We start from the raw sequence: 23,492 nt of genomic DNA, 5'->3' as shown, positions 1-23,492 counted from the left end.
CCATCCATCCAGCCATTCTCCAAGCCGCTTATTCGCGCAAGGGTCTCGGGTGTGCTGGAGCCTATCCCAGCTGTCTTCGGGCTGTCAGCGGAGTACACCCTGAACTGGTTGCCAGCCAATCGCAGGGCACACAAAGACAAACAACACCAGCCGTTGACAATCATACATAGGGACAATTTAGAATGTTCAATCAACCTACCATGCATGTATTTGTAATTGCTTTCACTTTAGTTAAAATGGATTTCATTTAAATGGCTATAGAAGATATGGGCCGGTTGAAAACGTCACATCCTCTTTGAAACAAATCAATAGAATGTGTTTTGGGCCAATAGAAATGCAAGGTTATACACATGCAGCAAAGAACACCACCAAAGACAATGCAACAACACTGTACTGAAAACTGTAAATATTGAAAATATAGTATATATTGAGTACATTTATATAGAGTGTGAAGTAGCTCATCTGTATAGACTTGAGATATGGATCACAAAGTGTCACGGCCTGAGTCCCGCTGCTGGCTAAAAATAGCAGATGTTTAAGAAACGTTAGTCTGCTTCCTGACTACTATTGAGGTGCGTTTGTGGTACTGATCCCCTCAACACTATCTCAAGAGTTGTCGCACTGTTTTCATGCTCCTTTACTCTAACAGCTCTCATTACACGCCTGTGTATGTGTAATCTGGCTCACTGTTTGAAGTGCAAAGTGTGAAGTGTTAGGGCTTTTTGGTAACATTTTGCGAGAAAACTTAAATATACTTTAACATTTACAAGTTAACTTAATTTAACCTCTCATCTTTTGAATAATTATATCCAACTGCTCAATGTTTCAGTACTTCTTTGCACAACTTGCAGTCTGCTAAATAGGAAATGAACTAAAAATTCACAAGATGTGTTTAATCAATGATTTGAGCAATGCATGTCCTGATTCAATACAATTGGTATTCAAACAGTCCTCTTCAGCATGCTGTTTTCATTTTGACATCATGAGACGAAGATGACACGGAACTTTTGATCACCAGTACGTTGCCATGGCAAAGCTTCTGATGTAAATGGCTGCTGATCTTAGCTTTTCTGAGATTGTCATCAACAAGTTGCATTTTGCCAACAGAGATGGGCATAGCCAAAGCTAGCAATATAAGGCTAAATCCAGTACATTCCCTTTAAGCCAGTCAAGTGTGTGCCAGTCATGTTTATTTCATACATAGTTACAAAATCCTGTTTCAGCCTGGTTTTGGTGCTAAATGTGTTTTAGTCAAAATCTGAAAATGCACATCTGGGCCATTTTCAATAGCTCGAAGTGCAGTCAGGCCAGTGTCTGAATGTGGGTAAAAGTGGCCACGGACCAAAATTAATGTTGAATCCTGGCAGATTCAAACCCACAACCTCTGAACTGTGAAGCAGATGTGCTAACCACTCACATCATGCCGACAGATCAAATGTCCATTGTGAAATTTTCCATCACTCATGCATGTTAAAAATGCACTGAAAAATTGTGGACGTTTGCATAACAAAGTTTAGAGGTCAAATTAAGTCCACCTGCTGAGGTTACAGTTAGTTTAGGTTCATCTGGAAAACTTTTTGTGGGTAGTAAATTTCCCTGGAGAATGTAATTAGTACAATTTTGAAGTCTTTCAAAACGTTTACATTTGCATTCACTCTTAGATCTCCTATTCTAGGCTATTTAAATTTAATTTGCTTGATTTAAAAGGTAATTTGCCCGCACAAACAAATAACATATCCTATACACAATTTATGTACACTTCGTCATTAGGTGGACGTAGGCTACATAGCCAACAGACGAAGTAAAGAGTAGTGAAAGCAGGACGGTCAGTTGGAGACAACTACAAGCTGGCAAGTTTGCACGTCGTGGACTGGTTCTGTATGTGCCGAATACAGGTAGAACACAACGCGCTGCCGTGTGAGTCTTCGGAACGCGTAAATAGGTTTGTTTATGCAGCAGCACTTGAGTGCACATCCGACCACCGCGGCCTCAAAGCCAAGATAAATATGGTCGCCCACACGTGATACGGATCTAAGCATTGTCGATCGTAACCTATAGTTCGATAGCTCTATGTGGTTCGTGCTTGCCCCGCTAATCGTTAGTGTCTGGACTGATGAGAAGGACCGAGTATACATTGGAACTACTTTGTGTCGGATAGCTGTGCTGCGCCTTTCTCTCCCACTCGCCCGTGCTCGTCCGCCATCTTGAATTTTAATGTTAATTTCTTTTTTTTTTTTAATGTGTTTCCTGTAATGTTTACGTTGCTGTTACAGATTTCGATGAGTTTTAAGGAGGGTTGTTTTATTGCACGGTTATTTGACGAGGCCACCGGGTGAGTAGAACGTAATTGATTATGTTTCCGATTTCTTCACTCTGGGCATTTAACGATACTATTGAGTGAAAATTCTTTATACTTATTATAATATCTCCCGGATGCCAGCATGGTAATTAACCAACAATTAACCAATTCCTGAGCGTCCACAGATTATATTGGGCATGATTTAGACCCGAAAACAATCCGATTCTTTGCTCCCAAATCAAACAAACCAAGCTAATGGTAGTGCATTAGCGACTGCTCACTGCTTCTATTAAATGGTTTGTCGGTGGACATTTTTCCCATTTAATGTGATGTGTGTCGCTAACTTTCGTCGCTTTTCCTCGTGGGTTCACTAAACCTGCATATCTGTGATGCGATAATGATAATGGCAGCGTGTTTTACCGACCGATTGCTATTGACAATGTTAGCTTACCGAGCTAAGTGGTGAAGTTTAATGCTAGCTGTCTCAAGTGTTCGCTAACAAATAGCTCGCCTAAAACGCTAGCAATCTGTGTTAGTCGAGTTGTCAAAGGACCCATGTACTATGAAATGTACTGCTTTGTGTCTTGACTGATTTTCGTGCAAATATGGATTTATTAGTTCTTGATGAATGTATTCTGTATCGGATTTCTGTCAAATCGCCTTCAAAATATAACCCTAATCAAGCATCGCTATGTCAGAATCCTACGGTTTCTTGCGATTTAATGTATCTGCCAACATGAAGTGATAATGAGTCATCAAGTCAGCCTTGTTAATTTCATTTTGTCATGACATTATGCCGGCGTCTGCTGTAGCTTCAAAGCTAAGCACCGCGGCCGAGCCTAGCAGGCGTCGTCCCGGTGGCTAGCTCCATGCTAACCAAGGCAATGTGTGGAGCGGCACCTGTTAGCAAACAAGGCTAGCTAATAGCCGAGATGCAATCTCTAGCCTCCAAAAGTCGTGGTGGCCTTCCGCATTCCCACATAAATCGACATTGTGCGTGGAGCCCCCTGCCTCTTGTCTTGTAATATAATGAACGTCTGTTCGTGATCATAATGAGTATAGCACGTATAGTGTTTTGGTACAAGAGCAACAGTGTTCAGTTTGGATGCACGAATGTCTAATGTAAAAACTGTTTCGCATGTTACGGTGATTATAAATTGCACTTTGCTGCTATTGCATTGTTGTGTAACAGTCAGCAGCAACAAAATTTATTACGTTACTGTTGCACTGATAGCAACGCTGTGCATTATTTTAGGTTACCACTAAAGAGCGCTACAGTTCCGTTTTTGGATGTTTTTCCGCCGCGTTGTTCAGCCAACTCTGGCTTACTCGGGAAATTGGCAAAAGCTTATCTTAGTTAAGCACTCCATCCCTTCGCCCGTTAAGTTCTGAAGGTCCAGAAGTTTGACTTGGATGTCATTAACATATTTATCTTCAGTGCGACTGAATGGTTCTCCGACATGATCCGTTCTAAATATCTGCATTTGTATGTTCAGTGTCTTATCATAGTTATCTTGAAATTTGTTGTTTAACTACAAAATGTCCTCCAAACATAATAGGATAAATACATGCGTTTGTCATCCTTTTAAAAATTGTGTCCGGTCCATATCTGTCTTAACAACATCACTCTTATCTAGTCTTTCTCATTTTCTTAATTGGCACAATTCTGTTTATGTTCTTTGTGTTTTCAGAGTTCACATTTAAGACCCCAGCCTTCCCCACTCAAGAGTGTTTTTCATCTCAGAGACTAAATGCAACTGGACCAGGGGGCTTGTGGGCATGAAGTGGTTGGGCGAATCCAAGAACATGGTATTAAATGGCAGACGACATGGAAACAAGTTGACCAGCGAGCAGCCTGTGAGCCAGAGCCAGTCTCGGTCTCAGCATTCACAGCGGGTCTCCCTGCGCCACAACAAAACCCACCTCAGAAACCGAAGATGTAGCCGTAGTGAGTTGAAAATGTTTTTCGTTATGATATTATAGTTTAGTAGCAGTTCACCGTTCTGAGTCTTGTTTTGTTGGGGCCAGAATGAATGTATTATTTGACACCACTGTTGCCTTACTGGGCAGCGCAGTATGGAGGGTGCCCTCTGTAGACGAGGGATGGTGGTGTGGCCTGTGAACCTTTAAATGTGTTTGTTTTGGCAGGGTTTCACACAACCAGCCTGGAGGCTGAGAGGCGATATGTGCCCTCGTCAGGAATGACTGCTAAGGAGCTCTGTGAGAATGATGACCTGACCACAAGTCTCATATTAGATCCTTACCTGGGCTTTCAGACTCACAAAATGAACACCAGGTCAGCTATATACTGCAGTGAAACTGGAGGTTTAATTTTTGCTTGTTTTTTTTGGCAATAGGAGTACAGTATGCATCTCTGTTTTAATTTTATTTTGTCTTGTTAATGTGGCCCTACAGATTTCGGCCAGTCAAGGGAAGGCAGGAGGAGTTGAAGGAAATCATTGAACGCTTCAAAAAGCATGATAACTTGGAGAAAACATTCAGAGCGTTGATATCAGGAGATTGGTCCAGAAATCTTTTTCTCCACAAGACAAAAGCTCAAGAAAAGCTCTTTAAACAACATGTAAATTGTTTCTTGTGATCAGCCCACTTTTAGTATCGTCAATCGCTCTAATCACTAGATGATTAATTGTAAGGTCTTCCACAGGTTTTTGTCTATTTGCGTGTGTTTGCCACTGACAGCGGGTTTGAGATTCTTCCATGTAATCGCTATTCTTCAGAGCAAAATGGAGCTAAAATTGTGGCAACTAAAGAATGGTAAGTTTGTGCTACTTAAGTTATAATAAAGTGTCTCTATGCACATTTGATGACCTAACCTTTCAGTGCTCGTAACACACCTTTGTACCTGATGTCTTATAGGAAAAGGAATGATAAGATTGAGTACTTGGTGGGATGTATAGCTGAACTGTCGGAAAGTGAAGAAAACATGCTACTACGCCATGGAGAGAATGACTTCAGTGTCATGTATTCAACACGCAAGAACTGTGCACAGCTCTGGCTGGGGCCAGCTGCTTTTATTAATCATGGTATTAAACCTTTTTGCACTACCTAATGTGTTTTGTGAATACGGTAGTGTTAATAAATCAATTAATAAAACGTAGGTTTTCAAATAGTAGCCTTTGCACTTTAACATTAATTGCTGATGAAATACGCTGCTCCATTTTTCCTCTCGGGTAAATAACATTGCATTGGCTCAGTTGATCAACAATATTATTCACATATTGACATAAAAGGACCACAACAGCAAAGCTTTGTACTCGGAAAAAAACTGCACCGAACATGCTTGTAAAAAGTTTAGTGCGTCAAAGTGAGGACTCTTACTAACTGCCACTCAGCAGTTGTTAACACACAGAACTAAAAGCCATCTTATGTTTGGGGGAGTTTTCTGACAGTCAGCATTCCATTCACCCAGCCTCAGTTTTGTGGACTAAATTTGAATGTTAGTGGGGAGCAACACACTTTTTGAGGAGTTCAGCCAAGTTGGCCCCAGATTTTGGCTTTAATCCGCATTTTATTTTACTTTCCTTTAAAGTCCACTTTCACAGAAAAAAATACTAATGTCAGTACTAATCAAATGATTGTAGTGCTTTCTCATCAAATAGTTTGAGAAATAAATAATAAAACGTATTACTGTTCATCAATAAAAATATTTTTAATATAAAAATGTATTCATAAATAAATGTCATAAAAAGCCTGTCTGCTACTGGAAAGCAAATAGGGCTGCATGATATTGGAAAAACTTGCATAGCGCAAGGATGTTGACTATAGCGATATCGATATTGCCATATTTATCATGTACCTAGTGAAATGAAATTTTTCTCATGACAGAATTAGTTGGGTTTTTTTATGCAGCAAAATTGGAAAACTCAATGTTTTCTTTGCTAATAAATTGTAATTCCCTTAGATAATCAACTATTGGGTGGTGATGCACACTTAAGTTTGCATCTTGAATGGTTAAAAACAGATAAAAGCATACAATCAAATAAGAAAATGATTGCACGTCTTTGCGTTAGGCATATTCATATCGCTTTCCTTGCTGTATTTGGAAATGTGGTAAATTATGAAGTTATGTGGAAAATGTGTTTCCCATTTATGTCCACTTGCCAATTCAACTTAATTAATTTGTGAATTTTTCTTGCTTTTTCAGATTGTCGTCCAAATTGCAAGGTGACAAACTCTTCAATATTTTTTTCCTTTGATTATACTTTTGAATTAAAAAAATAAAATAAAATAAACAAGAATAGAGAACACATACAAATCTAGACATTCCTGACTTTTTTGTTGTTGTTGTTGTTAGTTTGTGTCGACAGGGCGGGACACTGCCTGTGTAAAGGTGCTGAGGGATATTGAACCAGGCGAGGAAATCTCTTGCTATTATGGAGATGGATTTTTTGGGGAAAACAATGAATTCTGTGAATGCTACACCTGTGAACGGTAAATTTGAAAAATATATTTTCATACACATTTAATGTCTGAACTTGCTTTTTCCATTCTTGGTGTGAAGAATTTAGTCATTGTCATGTAATAGTTTATCTTACAGGTATTATTGAAAGAGAAACATCACTTTTTGAGTGATAAAGCCAACATTACATTTAGACATAAAGCTTTATGATTATGCTCATAAATTAAATTTACATTATAGAAACAATTGGTACATGCAGAGTTTACACTCTTGACCAAAGCCATGTTAATGATTACTTGAGGTTTGCCCTAGCGCTTTTTTAAAACTCGCATTATTTCTTTTGTTGTCCTTGCAGACGTGGCACTGGTGCTTTCAAATCCAAAGCTGGATTGCCTGTGGAAGTTCCAGTGATCAACAGCAAATACGGGTTGCGGGAGACAGACAAACGTCTGAACCGTCTGAAAAAGTTAGAAGGAAACCGGAGTTTGGACTCTCATTCTGTAGGCTCCCACACCGATGTAGACTCTCAGGAATCGCCAAAAACACATCAATGTAAGGGTTCATGCAGTTTCTTTGCCCCACTGAGACTGCAAAGCAATTTTCACCTGGCAATACAATTTGATGAAATGTATTCATAATATGCATTCCAACTGGAATGGGGTAATCTATGTGAAGAAGAATCATTGAAATGTTTTTGACGATCTGCTGATATGTATCATTTTGTCTTTGTGTAGCTGCCAGAAAAAGATCATCTGGCCTCAAGTATAAAAACAGGACTCAAACAAGACAGACTTTGTCAAGAGCCCTCACTACCTCATGTTCAAAACAAGGACGTGTAAACAATAATAGGGTACCAAAGAGACTAAAATCCCAAACAAAGCCTTCACTAAGTAAAGTCCAGTTACGGAGTCGCAGAAGGGGTGCAGAGCCCAAGGTGTTGGCCAAAGGTGAGACTTGCCAGCTGGGTCTCAGGGACTCGAAGGTGTCGCTTTGTAAAGGCGTCTCCATAAAGAAGGAGAAGGATGGACAGGAGCTGGTCCAGCAGAGTCTTGGCCAGCGGGGATGCTTAACACGTCACGCTGCAAAGGAAAATGTTAATGTGACGGTTGTGCAACATGGTAAGGGTTGCCTGTCGTCAACATACAGAACTCGCAGGTCCACCAGGACGCTGGTCAAAGCCCAAGAAACAACAGGTGTTGTCAAGCTGGATCCCAGTGCTATGCACAACTTGAGCCCAGTCTCTGGTGCAGTGGTCATTAAATCAGAGCCATCAGACATGGAGGAGTATCTCCACCATGGGATAGGTCTGGAGCAGCCAGAATTAGATCCCGCTTTTGCCCAAAGGGGCTCGTGCGCAAGACTGAAACGGCCGACACGGCTCGGGACGGAGCGAACAATCAAATGCGAGGACTCGTACGGTGAGCCGTTTATGCCAATGCCATCTGGTCATCCCACCAACTACTCAGACTGCGGGAAGGTTCTGTTGAGCTTTTCTGACCGGCACAGGGACTACAACGGGGTTGCCAATGGCAGAAAATCCCTTCGGAGGGACAAGGGTAAGAGTAGCTGTCGCTCACAGGACAAGGGGAAGAAGAAGCGCAGGATCACTCGTTATGATGCGCAATTGATCCTGGAGAACACGACAGGCCTCCCCAAACTGACGCTCCGCCGACGGAGAGACAGTAGTAGCAGCAAGACCAATGATCCGAACGATGTCATTGGCTCTTCCAGTCTTTCTGCCTCGTCTGTGAACTCTGCCTCTTCCAGCAAAATTAGTATCAAGTTCAGCAAGGATCACGACAAGGACAAAGGCAGCTCGTACATAGCCAAACTCAATAATGGTTTTGCCCCCGTGGTCCATAGTAACTCTACAAAGCTAAAGATACAGCTGAAGAGAGAGGATGACGCGCGGCGAATATCCCAGATGAAGGCGGATCATGTGTCCTTTAGCGGTGACATGGGTCCAAGTTTTGAGGCCAGAAGTGGTGGACACCGGACCCAAAAGATTATGGCCGATCCCTCCTCTGAAGATGAAAATGATGCGGATGCTGATGAGGACGACGATGACTACTTTGACAATGAGTTTGATGACGATTTCATTCCACTTCCCCCAGCAAAACGTTTGCGACTCATTGTGGGTAAAGACTCCATCGACATTGATATCTCCTCCAGGAGGAGAGAGGATCAGTCTCTTAGGCTCAATGCATAGCTTGTGGAGCTCATCAATCCTGTCCCTGTAAATAAAGAAAACAAGCTAATCAACTGTTGTGTTGATGTAAAATAAGTACAGTAATTTAAAAATAAAATTCTCTTACATCTGGGCCAGTATTCATAAAGATTCAAACCAGTGTTCTCAGAGAGCTTTTAACGTTCCATAAAAATTTCGAGTCAAGTTGAAATGAAAGCAGTTCGTTTTCAATGCTAATTTGGTGTGTCCCTCCAAATACTCCAATCAGCCACAAAAAATCAGCCATGAATTGATGATAGAGTGATGAACAAATTTCATTGGCCACTTATTATAATAGAAGAGCCTGTCCAGCATCGTGGCGTATTTTAATGCGGACTCTTTCAATCAGTGAGATCTCGGACTTGTGAACTAGTGCAATAATTTGGACCTGTTCCATCTATCGATACAACTTGGAGAAGATTTCACCCACTCTGAGGACTGGAGTCGTTATGAATATTGGCCCTGAACATTACTAGAAGGGGCTGGTAACTTAAAACAAATCTCTGCTCAATTTCAATTGCATTCATCAATAAGACTTGATCTGTTTTAGTTTTTTTTTTTTTTTTTTTTTGATTTTGACCACTGATTTAGACCAACATTATTATCATCGACATTTTTTGAATAAATTGTCATGGTTCTCGCTTGGAATGTTGAGAATTATGGCAACCGGGACGTTTGTTATTTTTGCTGCGTTATGTTGATCACCTGATGCGAAGAAGTGGCCGAGTTTGTTGAGCCTTCCAAATAATGTGTCGTCATAACTGGACAATTAAAACAGCATAAAGGTCAGCCAAAGCACAATTATAAAAAAAATAAAGAAACATTAAAAAAAAAACAATTACAAAATTTAAGGTACCAGATAGTGATTTTAACCATTGTTATATTATAAATTCAAAGGTCTTTCTGTTCTATTTGCTATTTTGGGTTAGATCAAAGGACACCATCCTCTTCAAAACAGTGTTGTTGCGACCTTACTGAGAATGGATGGATGGCTATTTATGTATGTAGATGATGATCATGTTAAAAAAATTTTCACAATTACAAACTTGGATTTAGCAACGTAGGAAACAATGCAACACTATTTTTTTTATAAACATCCGAAAGCATTCACATTTTCCAATAACTTCCAAAACGTTCTGATAAAATCACAATGCTCCATCACTGGTTAGCTCTTCTTAGAACATGCCCACTGGCTGCTCATGCAGTCCTTTGGGTATCCCTGATTTAGATCAGTATTAGTTGCATACATAGAAATTCATAAGCAGAGCACAATGGCTACGCCGATAGAATGAAGTAATTCGGGTCAACGCAATGATTTTTTTTTTGTTTAATTTGGTAACCACTTATCGATGCATAAAATGTCTTTTGTTTGGAAGGCACTCCCATTGGCAGGGAAAACAAATCTCCCTTCACTTCTGCTCAAATTAATTTTGTGTTTATGTCGAATAATCTTTGTTGCAGAACCTAATTGAAAATTGAGAGAATTGTTTTATGTTCGACTATTCCTTTCAGTGAGTGCACTTGTTATATTCACAATGGACATTGATATTGTAAAAAGTGTACAGTACAGTGACTATCCACTCTGTCTTATAGGCAGGTTTTTATTGAGATATGTTTTTTTCCCCCTCATAGTTTGTATTTTTTTTTTTTTTTTTTTTTTGTGAGAAGCCATGCTGAATGTTCAGTGTGGCGCAGTTGGTCCAGAAGCATTATAATATTGCTACGTCACTTCATTTGGATTAATGTGCCATGTTTTAATTACTGAAGTCCATAAAACCCAGGGCTTTCATTTCCAATCAGCATTTTTTCAAAATGTAAACGAGTTCAATGAAATAAATAAAAGCACATAGTTAGGTTATACATGACTGATTTAAGCGGGCCGTTGTTTCTTTAGTTTTGGAGCCACTCTGTAATAAAAACATGGCATATCGAATTAAGTCATTTTAAAGGCTACCTTTCAATCCTCTAATTTATGAAGTAATGTACAGAAAGACTGGCTGATCTTACTTGATCAGTTCATGTTGTTTTAAGAGCAGACCCTCAATTTTCTATCTTTCAGTCAGTTTGCAAGCAAGATGTGATGTTCATCAATACAGATTGAGAAAGCACATGATCTCTTACGTATTTGGCTCGGAATCATTTATTCCCCTTGTGGTGTCCTACTTTAATTGTTTTCGATCCCTTACCTGTCCCATTGTGTGTTGTACATGACAGCCAGATTTCAATTCACGCCAAATACTTACGCTTCATTTTGTCATTCACACATTATTTTCAAAGTATATTCAGTCGAGTATCCACAGGTGCCTTAAGAGTTTTGACCAAATTTATGGAAATCATTGAAAAATGCCCAGCTTCCCCCTAAAATACTTGCATGTACCAGTGTCAGTCTTTCTGTCTATTATTTTTCTCCTCTCTGGAAGTTAAATGACTACTCAGTAGATTGAGGGATCAACTTCAAAAGATGTTTACCTATTTTTCATGTGTTATTATGTACTGTTCATATCACCAGCAGCTAATCATCGTTCTAAAATGGGCTTTGTCTGTCCGATTGTCTGCTTCCTACTCCACTCTCAACAGTTCTTGATGTACCGTTTTTGTGCTCTTTGTCCAATAGTCAACTTTCAACAATCTGTCAACTTTAACTATTGATTCAAAAAGGAAACACAAATGTGTATATAGTTTGCAGACATTTAGCGTGTTGCGTGGTTAGTGGGAAACCTGTAAAAAGAATTAAAACTGGGCGGTGCATATATTGTCCAATATGTAAATCATGTGAACACAACTTGTACTTATTTAACAGTTTGGAATACTTGAAAACTATATAAAGTTGCTTTGTGACTCATTTTCTGAGCCTCTTTTGAAAAGTGCTGCATAACAGGAGTCAGAGTTTGTTTTGGAAAGTATTTTAGAATAAATACAAAATGCGTTGTTTTGCATTCACTTGACCTCTATTGTCACAATTACAAGGGGAAAAAAATCACTATTTGTTGTACACGCTATGCAGAGAAATACTTAATACATGATGACGGCTGTTTGTTTTGTAGGTATTTTTGTCCAGAAGTCATTGGTGTTGGATCTGAGCCAGATCTTGCTCGCTCCCCATCGCTCTCTCTTTATTGTTCAGCCCAAGTGTATTTAATGGGCTTAAGGTCAAGGTTCTGTTGAAGTTCTTCTACACCAAACTTAAAAGAGCATGTTTTCTGGACCTTGGTTTGTTTCACTGGAACAGGAAGAGCCTTCCCCAAACTGTTTCCTCAAAATACTTAGTATAAATTAGTTATTGTGAGAAACGATTAAGATCCGACTCAAGCATACATGGTACCTTTATTGTGTGCTATGCTAACTGGTCAAGAAGGAACTTGGTGACAATAAAAAAAAAAAACGAAAAACCGTGATAGTGTCTTTTCCTCGCATTGAAAGTGCAGTGTTTCAACGCAAATACAATTTCAACCGGCTGAAAGGTTCCCCTCTGAACTTTTCACAGGTAAGAGTAACAACGGTGCTTTGTTTTGAGTGTCACTCTACAGCTACAGCCGAAAGCATGGAAACAAACAAAGAAAAGAAAAAGAGGACTTATCTTAGGTCTGCCCTGGTCAGATAATTTAGCATGATTATTTCATAGCTGCGCAGTCATGTAGCTATTTTTTTTAACTCTATCCAAATCAGGGATATCACACTCATTTTGTCGCTGGCCACAACATGGTTAAGATTTTTCTCGGAGGTCGGTTCTGACAGTCAACCCAAATGTGTGATTGCCTCATATTACATATAGACATATTTATGAATGACTTTAAATCAGACCAGTAAAAACTCATTGTTAAAATATGCCACTTTTTGTAGGGAAGTGGAGGGGGACATTTTCAACCAATATACTTCTTTACTCCGATTGGACGGCAATCTGTCACGAGTACCCCGACTCTCGCCCAGTGACGGCTTGGATAGGCTCCAGAACACCCGCGAACCGAGTGTTCAGTTCTGGCATCAAACTCAAGGCCCGGGTACCAGATGCGGCCCATGACATTTTATATTGCCTGTGTTGGAATTTAGTCACCAAGCAAATGTGAATTACTAGGTAATAAATCCTTATTTGACAAAACTTGCTCAATGTGTGTTCGTTTATATATTGAAGAAGGAGAATGTAAAAATAAAAACTCAACAACTGATTCAAATTTGCTCCGATAGTCTCTTCAATTCTCTGGAGATCAGGAAATAGTACTAGTCAGATATCAGCTGCTTTTCTTATCCTGGCGATGACTCACAACCAAGATGAATGTAGTCAAGAAAGAAGAGGCACTGAAATGTAGCCCTCACAATATAGAAGGTGCCTCACATTAGACACGTTTTTCTGTAAGAGGTCATGTATGTTGAAATTGTTCTTCCTCTCCTTCCGTCGCACAGGTCCAAGGCCAGGTTCCACGTTTGATCCACATCTGGTTCCATGGCTTATCCCGAGGCTTGGCATCTTGCAATCTTGTCTTTAGTGTGGGCGTCTGTGGTGGTGTCGCAGTTGGGCCCAAGTGACCCCTGCTGTTCTTCCGCAAATTTCTATTACAGCATATGTTAAGCGCTTTGTTACAGCTCCAGCTGTTATGATAAGCGCTATATAAATAATGTTGTATTGTGTTGTATTGTTGTGCATGCTTGTGCCCAATTCGTTGTGTCTTTGGCTGTACTGTGTATTTGGCAAATGTGCTTTATTGGTTTTGTTTTGTCTTTACCAAAATGTTGTCACTTGTATATGCTGACGAACTATGTATGTGGGTGTGTGCGTGTAAAGTGCAAATGTGGAGTCCAGGTTATGAACAGTCTACGGAATTCAAAAACCAGTAAAGACAATCACTTGTCTTTACTGTGCACTGTACTACGAGTTTCATTTGCTAAATGTTTTTTCATTAATAAATGCTTGACACCTGTAACAAATATGAACCTGCTAATGTTAATGATCACCATTCTTTCACAGATGTTTAAGCCAATGCCACTAATATAATGCAATCCTTCCACTGCAAAGAAAAATCATGTGCACCAACTTTGTTTCTTGCATATTGACTTCACTTTTAACAACACTGAGATATATTGCAGGTATTTTTTGTTACGAATCCCAGTTTAAGATAAAATAAAAATATTTGAACAATTACTAACTGGATTCTAATTTCACAAGTAAGATATTTGAACAAACAATTACTAACTGGATTCTAATTTCACAAGTAAGATATTTGAACAAACAATTACTAACTGGATTCTAATTTCACAAGTTACCCATTAATTTGTTGTGTTTATGTAATAATGTAAGGCAATCATGCCTGCATATGGTTTCACAGTCATAACGGCCTCTTGGAGGACACCTTAAATACAATTTTGCCCGCAGCAAAACTCAGTTTTACACCCATGGTTTTTATGCTGCATTTGCGTAAAGTGGGAAGTCTGACTACTCCAACTTCTGACGAGGAAAATTGCACGAGAACGCCCCTTTGAACTGTGAAGTGCGAGTTGCAAAATCAGAAGGGCGTGGGGGCGGGGTGGCGTTTTCTTACTGGATCGAAAACAGAAATATTCGAATTCCTACTTTTCACAAATGCAGCATTTGTTAACCTTTAACCCTTCATTTTTAACCAATCAGAAACGTTGCACTCATGTGGGCTATCCAATCAAATGTGACGGAGCTCCATTTAAAACCTGCTCAGAATTGTAGAAACAGACGTTTTGAGTGAACATCGCTTATGTTTTAAAAGTCACGTTTAGAGTTATAATTGTTTTTAATTGCTGTTTGATATTTAGGGTTTGCAGCTATGTCGTCCATGGAAGTCCGAAGTGTGGTAAGAAAATCAAAACACAAAAAGCTTTCTTATACTAAACAAATGTATTAGCCTTGCTTGTTGTACTTGTGGTTTACATGTAACGTTTTCTAAATATTCGGAAGCCTCCAGTGGTTGCTGTTCCCCAAAAGATGAGTAAGCCGTCAGCAGTCGGGACAAGGCGAGCTGCTTTTGGCGAGTTAACCAACGTGCCCGCTTTAGGAGTCAACACAAAGGTAAGGTCGGATAGCTCAAGGGAATGGCTTCTAAGTTGAGAACATGACTGCAATTTCACATTATGGCCGAGTAGGAGTACAATTAAGCAATTTATAATAAAAATATTCATAATAATGACCATAAGTAAACAGTTTTCATTTCTATTCTTTAAGAGATCCTGTATTTATTTATTTATTTTCCAAATACGTGGGTATATGCATGCTTACCCTTTATGTATTGAAGGTGTCTTGCAGCATTTATTTGAACAGAAATATGTTCAATCGTGATGTGAAATGCAATAAGAATTTGTCTGTAGTAGTTGGATTCATTCTAGTATGGGTAGACAAGCCACAGGAATAAAATGTGCATTTTCATTATAAACACAAATGTGTCATGTGCAGCGCATAATTAAGTAATGTAAAGCTGAGAACCCCTTATTAGTGATACAAGTGGACCAGCCTAGTCATACTGATCAACAGCATTTAAAGGGGAAGTCCTCACTATTGCTCAGGTTATGACCATTGGCAGCTCTCCAGTTTTCTGAAACTGAGCAATGATCGGTCGTTATCTGAGTACTATGCAACTGCAATGTAATTTTCGCTTGACCGCAAGTGGCAAAAGGTTAGCATAATGAGATGAGTAAACGGGTGGATTTTTACTGCTCTACTCATATTCCATAAATGCTATATTAATCAGAATGGCATGTTTTGACTTATGGGGCTGCATAGAACATAGTCTGAAGAGATTCTTTTGGGTTGACTTCCCCTTTAATACAGTAATAACGGTACTATGGATGAGAATATCATAATGAAATTGATTCAAGTAATTGTCTGATGCAGTCTTTTTTTTTTTTTTTTATTCTCCCCCCCCCTTTTTATGATGTGAGGGCCTGGTGGGGTTGTATTAATTTATTGTTCCTTCTCCCTACCGCACTTGGGTCCCTCACTGCTGCTTCACTCCAAACCTCCAGGAAAGGGGCCACGGAAAAGCACCTGGACCACAGAAGGCTAAAGCAGTGGCTTTGGTTAAAGTTCAAGCAGCGGAAGATCCCCTTCTAGTTTCAGAGGAATCAGCTGATGTGTATAATGAAGAGGAAGTGGAACTGTGCCAGGCTTTCTCCAATGCACTGCTCCCAGTGGATGTAGATGAGCATGATGCTGACATGCCCCACCTATGCTCTGAATATGTGAAGGATATCTATAGATATCTGCACCACCTGGAGGTAATCTTTTGTCAGTCAGTCAGCCAACCTTGTTACATGATGGAATGCATGATCATGCATTGCTTTTTCGCATAGGTAGAGCAGCCTATACGTGCTAACTACATGCAGGGTTATGATATCAATGACCGCATGCGAGCACTTCTCATCGACTGGATGGTCCAGGTTCATTCCAGGTTCCGACTGCTGCAGGAGACTTTGTATCTCTCTGTTGCAGTCCTTGACCGCTTTCTCCAGGTAGGGGTTGTCTCATTTTTAATTAAAAATAAATAAATTCTCAGAAGAAACCAAACTGGTTGTCCTGCAGGTCCAGGCCGTTTCTCGTAGAAACCTGCAACTCGTTGGTGTGACTGCAATGCTGGTTGCCTCAAAGTATGAGGAGATGTATCCTCCAATGGTGGGAGACTTTGCCTACATCACAGACAACGTTTTCACCGGTACTCAGATTTTGGAGATGGAGCAGCTGGTTCTAAAGACCCTCAAATTTCAGCTCGGACGTCCTCTTCCTCTGCACTTCCTCAGGAGAGCATCAAAAGTGGCTAATGTCAGATTTGTTGTTACTAGTTCCTCAAGATGACTCGCCACATTATGATAAATGGCTCACTTGGGCTCCTATTTTCTCTCAGTCTGATATGGAAAGGCACACGCTGGCCAAGTATCTGATGGAGTTGACTCTCATAGAGTACCAAATGGTGCATTATCGCCCTTCTGAGATTGCTGCTGCGGCTCTGTGCCTTTCTCAGCTGCTGCTAACGGGACTTCCTTGGGTGAGTCTGGTCTACAATTTTGTTCATGCGAGTAGAGGACCTTTGCAGTTGTGTGCGGGCTTATGTGATTTAATGGAGTAATTTTCAGAAGCCTTTGCTTGTCTTCCTGTCAGTCACCCACACAGGAACACTACTCGACATACAATGAGGCCCATCTGAAGCCAATAATGCAGCACATGGCTAAAAATGTTGTCAGGGTAAATGCCAGGGGAGCAAAGTTACAGGTGGGTTGCTGGTGAGCACAATGATATTAACAAGAGAAGAAAAATGTGAGAATTGCTTCTCTCTTTGCAGGCTGTTCGAAAAAAGTACTCAAGCAACAAGTTGATGAACATCAGCCTTATTCCACAACTTAATTCGCCCCTCGTCAGCAACATGGCAGCTGCTCTTGATGCCCCTTGAGTTTGTTTTTATTTTTAAGCCACCACATGCACTTTAACTTGATTTTTTAAAAATCATTTTCTTTTATTTTTAAAGAACTGAGTCCTTGCTTGAGAGTTGTTTGTACTGATGAGAATGCATGTTCATGTACCACTGCTCCTCCTTATGACATTAAAGTGACCTGTTATCTGAGCGCTGTATATGGGTTTTCATTTGGTATTTCCCAAGAACACACCTTTCGTCGGCACTTAAAGTATTTTTAATTAATAATTTAAATGTCTAGCATAAATTTGTACAAAATGTGGAATATTAATCAACATTGGACAATTTGGATGTTTGGTTAAATAACAGTGCAAGTGCAACTAAGCACTCTGGCTACTGATTACGCTTTTGGCGCTGTTTGCGCTTGTCTGCAGCCTTCAGTCCCTAAATAAAATATTTATGTTGTAATTTCCTGAAAAGTTCAGGGGCTTTGAAGGCGTAAGCATTTAAAAGTGCTGTTTTATTAGAAATGCAATATATACATGTATGTTAGGGGGATGTAAACCTATTAGTACAACTTAAAAAAATTTATTTTTCAAAAGCTATTTTGGACAATGCATATTTCATAACGTCCCATAGTTTGTCCATATTTCTATTAGCTTTTTCACTTGGAGTTGTACAATTGTTAGGAATGTTCAGATTCTGAAATATTATGAAAAAAAACTTGAACAATTACCTTCAGTTTGTACAGTTCTGTTTGCACAGATTTTTTTTTTTAATTCTTTTTCCTTTGGGGATGAGGGCCTGCAATGGAATCTGTTTGCTTGATCTGAGAGGTTCCACTGCAGAAGAACTTGAGGGAAGCTGAAGACAACTTGTAACTCCCACAGTTTGATCTTAACCCCAAAGAGGGAAAGGGAAAACCAAAAACACATGAGGTAAAATGAGAAAACTTGAGAAGGGACCACAGGTGCGGGAATCCTCTTCCAGGATGATCAAGCTGCGATGGATTGCAATGTGATATATTTAACGCTAAACACATATGATGCAAGACAATGTTAGTTGAAAAAATTTGGAAGTTAGTCAAATGAAGTGCGGCAGGCTGATGACTTCTGTGTAGTGGGTCTCTGTGCGGTTGGTTAATGCTGAAATCTCAATGGCAGTGTCTCTGAGGATGTGGTCAACCTCCAATTTTGAATCCATCAGTTAGTGTAGAGTCCAATCAACAACTTCCAATTTGGTCATCACCTAATTCCCAAGCCGGCGAAAGAGCGGACAGAAAAGAAAACCGTAGTTCAACTAAATGCAGGATAGGGTGAAGGTGCCTTGAAACTTTTATTTGAACAGAAATCTGGTCAATTGTTATGTAAAACACACAATGAATGTGTCTGCATTAGTTGGACTCATTGCAGTATTAGTAGAAAAGCCACAGAAATACAATGTTCATTTTTATTATAAACACAATACAAGGATATAATAAGTATTTAGTCATGTTTTAAACATTTCTACTTAGGTAGCACCTCCAATATGCATGGGTAGGGCATTGAAGAGCACTGGTGCCCAAATAGAAAACGCTGTAGAACCTGCGGACATCTTTTTGGCGGCTGGATCAGTAAAAGACCAGCATTTTGTTGAAAGAAGGTTCCAGGACAGAATTTATGGTACCCCAAGGTCAACAGGATAGAAAGGTGTTCAGTCGTGCAATATTTTAGAGGCAATAGAGGTGTCCCAATACTACTTTTTTGCTTCCCATCTGGAGTAATGTCCGATACCGCCTGATACGTTATCAGCTGGAATGATATATGCTTTAGTTTTTCAGGGATGAATCGTTTAAAGAGACTTGATCATGTTCTACCATTAAAATGAATAAAAATAGTAAGCACCCGGAGGAATGAGGAAAATATGACCCATTTATGTCAAACATTTGGGTTACATGAATTCAACCCCAAACATGAGAATGTACTGCACTTGAATAAAATAAATGAAAAATAAATCAAAACAGGGCTCTAGACTGTTTTTTGACTGGTTGTAAACTGGCGTGCCCAACATTTGTACTTGGTCCCACCAGCCTTAAAAAGCTAGACAGTGTTATGACTTTATCACATTTCCAGAGCTGGCAACTTACAGAAATTCACTTCCTGAAAAATGTACGTTAATTTTCCCAATTCAAAATTCTGTCATGGGATTATTTTACTCTGTATTTAATATTTAATGCTCCAAAGAATAAATCACTCACAGAATTATTTACTTAACATTGGCCTTTGTACATTGCACATACCATGTGCACACAGGTATTTTAAAATAAATGCAGGGCCCTACTTCAGTGCTGGTGGTGATTTTCAAGTGAAGATATTACCACCAAAATATATAATACTTTAAAATATAGTTTAAAAATCACCCAAGATGTACTGCGCCCGTTATTCCAACAAGTATTAATGATTATTGCGACAGTAATGAGAGTCTGCTGAGCAACAAACCCGGATGTGTGACATCATTCCAATACAACTATGGCAGAGCTCAACATAGAAAGTCAGAAATTGATTCCGAAAGCGAAATCTCAAATGATTCTGAGGAGATCCAGGTATTTGAAGAGTTGGAGGAAGAGACGCTTGTTGGAATTATGTTCGTTGGACCATGTATGAGCCATATGCTCCAGAGATCGAAAATATTGTGCGGTTGTCAAATCTGCCTCCGTAGGATGATCTAAACTGAGACTTTTTTTTGAAGGCATTTTTCTTAGAAACATTTTTTAAAATTGCCCGCAAGCACCACACTCCGGCAGTGTTGGATTGCAAGGCCCAGTGATAAATTGAGCACTCTTTTCCTCCGAGATGATGTGCTAAAGATGTACAGCTCATATGGTACAGTATTTATAAGTAAGTTAGTATGCAATTATTTTTATTTAAATCAAACTGAGTTAAAAAAATGAGATTAATCTCTATTTAACGCTTTTTTTACAGCCCTAAAATTAATAGTAGTAGTAGTAATAGTAATAGTTATAGCCCCCCCAGTCCCAAAGTAGCGCTGTGCGTGTGACAAGTGCACTTTAATTGTTCATTCATTTTAAAACGACCACTATTATTTTACATAATATGAAAAAACAAACAAACAAACAAACAAAAAACAATTCCATCACAGATCATGGATTCAATTTGATGACCACTAAATGGGAAAAAAATCTACAGGCTGTCCCTGTAGGAAAATGTAATTTATGGGGATCCTGCCTCGTGATCAAGAAAGTAGTTTCATTACTGAAAAACTGTGGTGTTACAATCGTAACTGAGAAATGTAGCAGTCAAACTTGTAGCTTACGCTCTGAAAGCTAATGCTCTGAAATGACATCAAATCAGATCAAAGATCCTTTTCTCTTTTAGAATTCTATCATGTCTGCTTCTTTTTAAATTAATTTTCCATTTGTTGATTTACTTTATTTACTTTACACAATGACCCTGCTGAAAGGTCATTCATTCATATGCGACAGCTCAGCTCATCCTGCGGATTTGAAGCATAAATTTATGACACTGGCCTTGATTGTAGCACAGTGAGTCAAAAAAAAAATGGGTGTGAGGTCATTGAGTTCAGCCTTCATCTTAGTATCTATCGTCATCCATCCATTAATCTGGAGCATCACTTATCTGTTCTACAATTTGTGTGAAGGCCCACCATGACCACTTTGTTTGTTGCCTATCTTGTGCAGTTACGGTCTAAACAATGAGGCATTTACTGTAGTGCTGTGATCTCAACTATGTGACATTGGAAGCTACAGAATTACACCATTTACAATGTGAGTGTGGCTAACGTTCTCTCCATCACTGACTGTATGTGGTGTGAGGGGGGCCCATTGTTGTGTTCAGACCGACTCTGACCTCACCACTACGACTACCACCACCCGCATCTACGCAGGCAGGTCAGTCAATATTGAATGGCGTGAGCTGTTGAAGTAGGACAGTGTTCATGCAACGAAATGGGATTGACAGAATAGTATAGAATTGTTTGTTTGGGGGGGGGGGTCATTAATAAAGGTTATTTTTCATTTTAATGTAATTGTTTCATGTAATTGTTTTTATCTTATTCATTTTAAGGAATGGATGCTGTTAGACAATTTTAAAGGTGACAATGGATGTCAAAACACATCAAGCCAGGCGTAATGTTTAGAACCTTGCTCAAGGGTACAGCCCAGGAGGCAGTTTCATATCATTCCAAAAACACAGACCCTCTTTGCATTCTAATTTTTGCCCAGGAAATGTCCTTTCCTATCCTAGCCAATTCGAAGTCAGATGACCCGGAAGTCTTTGGAGGACTATTTTATGACTTGAACATTTTTTTTCTACCTTTTACAATTTTACAAACGGGTCATGTGGAAAGGTTTGAAAAACTTTATGAAGCTACCAAATCTTTCCCTCGCCAGATGAAGTTATCCATCTGTCTGATAAGACAAGAGGAAACAAAAGCAACTAAAAAACAAAAGAAAAAAAAACTTTAGTAACTGTGCCTTTGTGTCCCTATTGGGTCACTTTTGCCAGTCCCAAGCTCGGATAAAGGAGGAGGTTGAAACAAGAATTAACAGAGTAAAGTACATTTGTAATTCTTAACAAAATTAGGATGTTTTTTTTACTCACATTTTGTCTCTCCCACGACTTTATTCCGCTCTTACAGAGTCTTTTACAGCATGCACATGGTCAAGTATGCAAATTGGGTGATGCCGTCAATTAGGGACTTCTAGCAACTTTTAGGACAGCTATCTGAGCACGACATTTCGCGTAGTGATTTCTCCACTTTGTGGTGAAAAATGAACTCACTTTACTAGGGATGTTAAGATTCTTTGAAAATCAATGTAATATTGATTTAAACTGCTTCAAATATGCATCCATGTTAAAATATATAAATAAATAAATAAATGTAGCGATTTGCAACGCCAAGTTCACCAGAACCGCTTTCACATGTCTAATCTGAGTCATCTGTGGTGCAAAACAGAAGCATCCAAAAAGAGTCTGAAAGTAGGCGCATTTCACTAAATTACTTCATAGCAGCGTGGCGATGATAAACGAGCACCCTAAAAATGAAGCACGTTGCGACTGATGCCCTGAGATTGGCTGGCAACCATTCCAGGGTGTACCCCGCCCACTGCCCGAGAATGAATGGATGGATGTACTTAAGGGTACCCGAATCTGAAAAACAGTACAGGAAGTAGAACCATCTTTCAGGTGTGGTCACAGAGGCAGACAGTCTCTGACTATTTAAGAGCAAAAAAAATAATACTTTTGCTTTGATAATGCTTCAGGTCAGGGCTGATTTATTGTTAGGTCATCTACTTCTGTGAATTACTGTCTTTTTTGTGTGTCGGATGTTGGATGGACAGTTCTGATATTTTTTTCATTTTACTTCAATTACTGAATGCGACCGGTGTCAAATATTTGTGGTCTTATTTCTGTGATGTGCGAGTTGTAGACATTGTATTGGCAGTTATGGCATCCCTCTCTAAACCCAACTGAGGCTGATGGCCACCCCGCACCAAGTCTCGGGTCTCTTCAAGGTCTCTTAGGAGTTTTCCTTGCTCTCATCGGGTTCAGTTTGTCTCTTAATGTGACTTGTTCCAACAAAAAGGTTGGATGAAGTTTAATTCCCTTTAAATTCTACACACTTTATCGTAAAATAAATACTTAAACAAAAAGTTGTTAAATGTTTGAAAATACATGAAAAAATCACACACTTTGGTGATACATTCTGAACTATAGACATCTTTTTTTAAGAAATCCATACACAGACTCAGCTCAAGTGGGCCACAAAAAATAACATGGGTGAATGCGGTACTTGAGTTTGACCTTAGCACACTTCCACAAAACATGAGGAAGAATAAGACGAACAAAAATGCATACCTTTAGAATCATTTCCAACTCCCTTAATCACCAAGGATTTTGAGCTAGTTCTCTATATAGTTCACCCATCAGTGAAATGGGTTTTTGAACAATGCTTGGGTTCACAACTTTGCAAATTACAATGTGCCGGATCAATGCTGGCTTATCTTTCTGAAATAAATATTGATCATATAAATAACAGACAAATTAACATGTTATACCATTAAATTGAGTACAGCTATTTGCAAAATTAATCGCAATAAAGCACTCATTCACTAATAGCTGCATGTATATGTATATATATATATATATATATATATATATATATATATAT

At 39.2% G+C, this 23,492-nt stretch overlaps 2 protein-coding genes across 8 annotated transcripts; both read left to right on the top strand.

Annotated features, from left to right (window-relative positions):
- Nucleotides 1-1,770: 1,770 nt before the first annotated feature.
- Nucleotides 1,771-11,886, top strand: kmt5b (lysine methyltransferase 5B). 7 transcript variants are annotated; one of them, XM_088296717.1, is made up of 10 exons: nucleotides 1,771-1,895; nucleotides 3,991-4,247; nucleotides 4,448-4,595; nucleotides 4,715-4,880; nucleotides 4,965-5,074; nucleotides 5,177-5,343; nucleotides 6,465-6,484; nucleotides 6,615-6,751; nucleotides 7,075-7,271; nucleotides 7,454-11,886. In XM_088296717.1, exons 2-10 carry the CDS (start codon nucleotides 4,079-4,081, stop codon nucleotides 8,926-8,928), a joined length of 2,589 nt encoding a protein of 862 aa, XP_088152843.1. In that variant the 5' UTR covers nucleotides 1,771-1,895; nucleotides 3,991-4,078; the 3' UTR covers nucleotides 8,929-11,886. The 7 variants fall into 7 exon arrangements, with proteins under 7 accessions (XP_088152843.1, XP_088152845.1, XP_088152844.1 ...); XM_088296719.1 differs by having other exon boundaries at nucleotides 1,779-1,917; XM_088296718.1 differs by having other exon boundaries at nucleotides 1,797-1,942.
- A 2,716-nt stretch (nucleotides 11,887-14,602) lies between these two features.
- ccnb2 (cyclin B2) lies at nucleotides 14,603-17,513 on the top strand. Its single transcript, XM_088297053.1, has 8 exons — nucleotides 14,603-14,759; nucleotides 14,864-14,974; nucleotides 15,925-16,176; nucleotides 16,252-16,410; nucleotides 16,481-16,717; nucleotides 16,800-16,940; nucleotides 17,054-17,164; nucleotides 17,235-17,513. The coding sequence occupies exons 1-8, from the start codon at nucleotides 14,733-14,735 to the stop codon at nucleotides 17,340-17,342; spliced, it is 1,146 nt and encodes a 381-aa protein (XP_088153179.1). The 5' UTR covers nucleotides 14,603-14,732; the 3' UTR covers nucleotides 17,343-17,513.
- Nucleotides 17,514-23,492: the final 5,979 nt, after the last annotated feature.

The sequence above is a fragment of the Idiotropiscis lumnitzeri genome, chromosome 5 (genome assembly GCF_059441095.1).
Source record: "Idiotropiscis lumnitzeri isolate Australia: NSW breed Sydney's pygmy pipehorse chromosome 5, RoL_Ilum_1.0, whole genome shotgun sequence".
NCBI classification, from domain to species: domain Eukaryota; kingdom Metazoa; phylum Chordata; class Actinopteri; order Syngnathiformes; family Syngnathidae; genus Idiotropiscis; species Idiotropiscis lumnitzeri.
This window is presented reverse-complemented; position numbering and strand designations above follow the sequence as displayed.

Excerpts from the sequence above, each read along its gene's own strand:
- kmt5b (XM_088296717.1), top strand. The coding sequence starts at position 4,079 with ATGAAGTGGTTGGGCGAATCCAAGAACATGGTATTAAATGGCAGACGA. Across the intron at positions 4,881-4,964 it reads AAAAGCTCTTTAAACAACAT|GTTTTTGTCTATTTGCGTGT; the intron begins GTAAATTGTTTC and ends GGTCTTCCACAG. Across the intron at positions 6,752-7,074 it reads GAATGCTACACCTGTGAACG|ACGTGGCACTGGTGCTTTCA; the intron begins GTAAATTTGAAA and ends TTGTCCTTGCAG.
- ccnb2 (XM_088297053.1), top strand. The coding sequence starts at position 14,733 with ATGTCGTCCATGGAAGTCCGAAGTGTG. Across the intron at positions 14,760-14,863 it reads CCATGGAAGTCCGAAGTGTG|CCTCCAGTGGTTGCTGTTCC; the intron begins GTAAGAAAATCA and ends AATATTCGGAAG. Across the intron at positions 16,718-16,799 it reads GAGCATCAAAAGTGGCTAAT|TCTGATATGGAAAGGCACAC; the intron begins GTCAGATTTGTT and ends ATTTTCTCTCAG.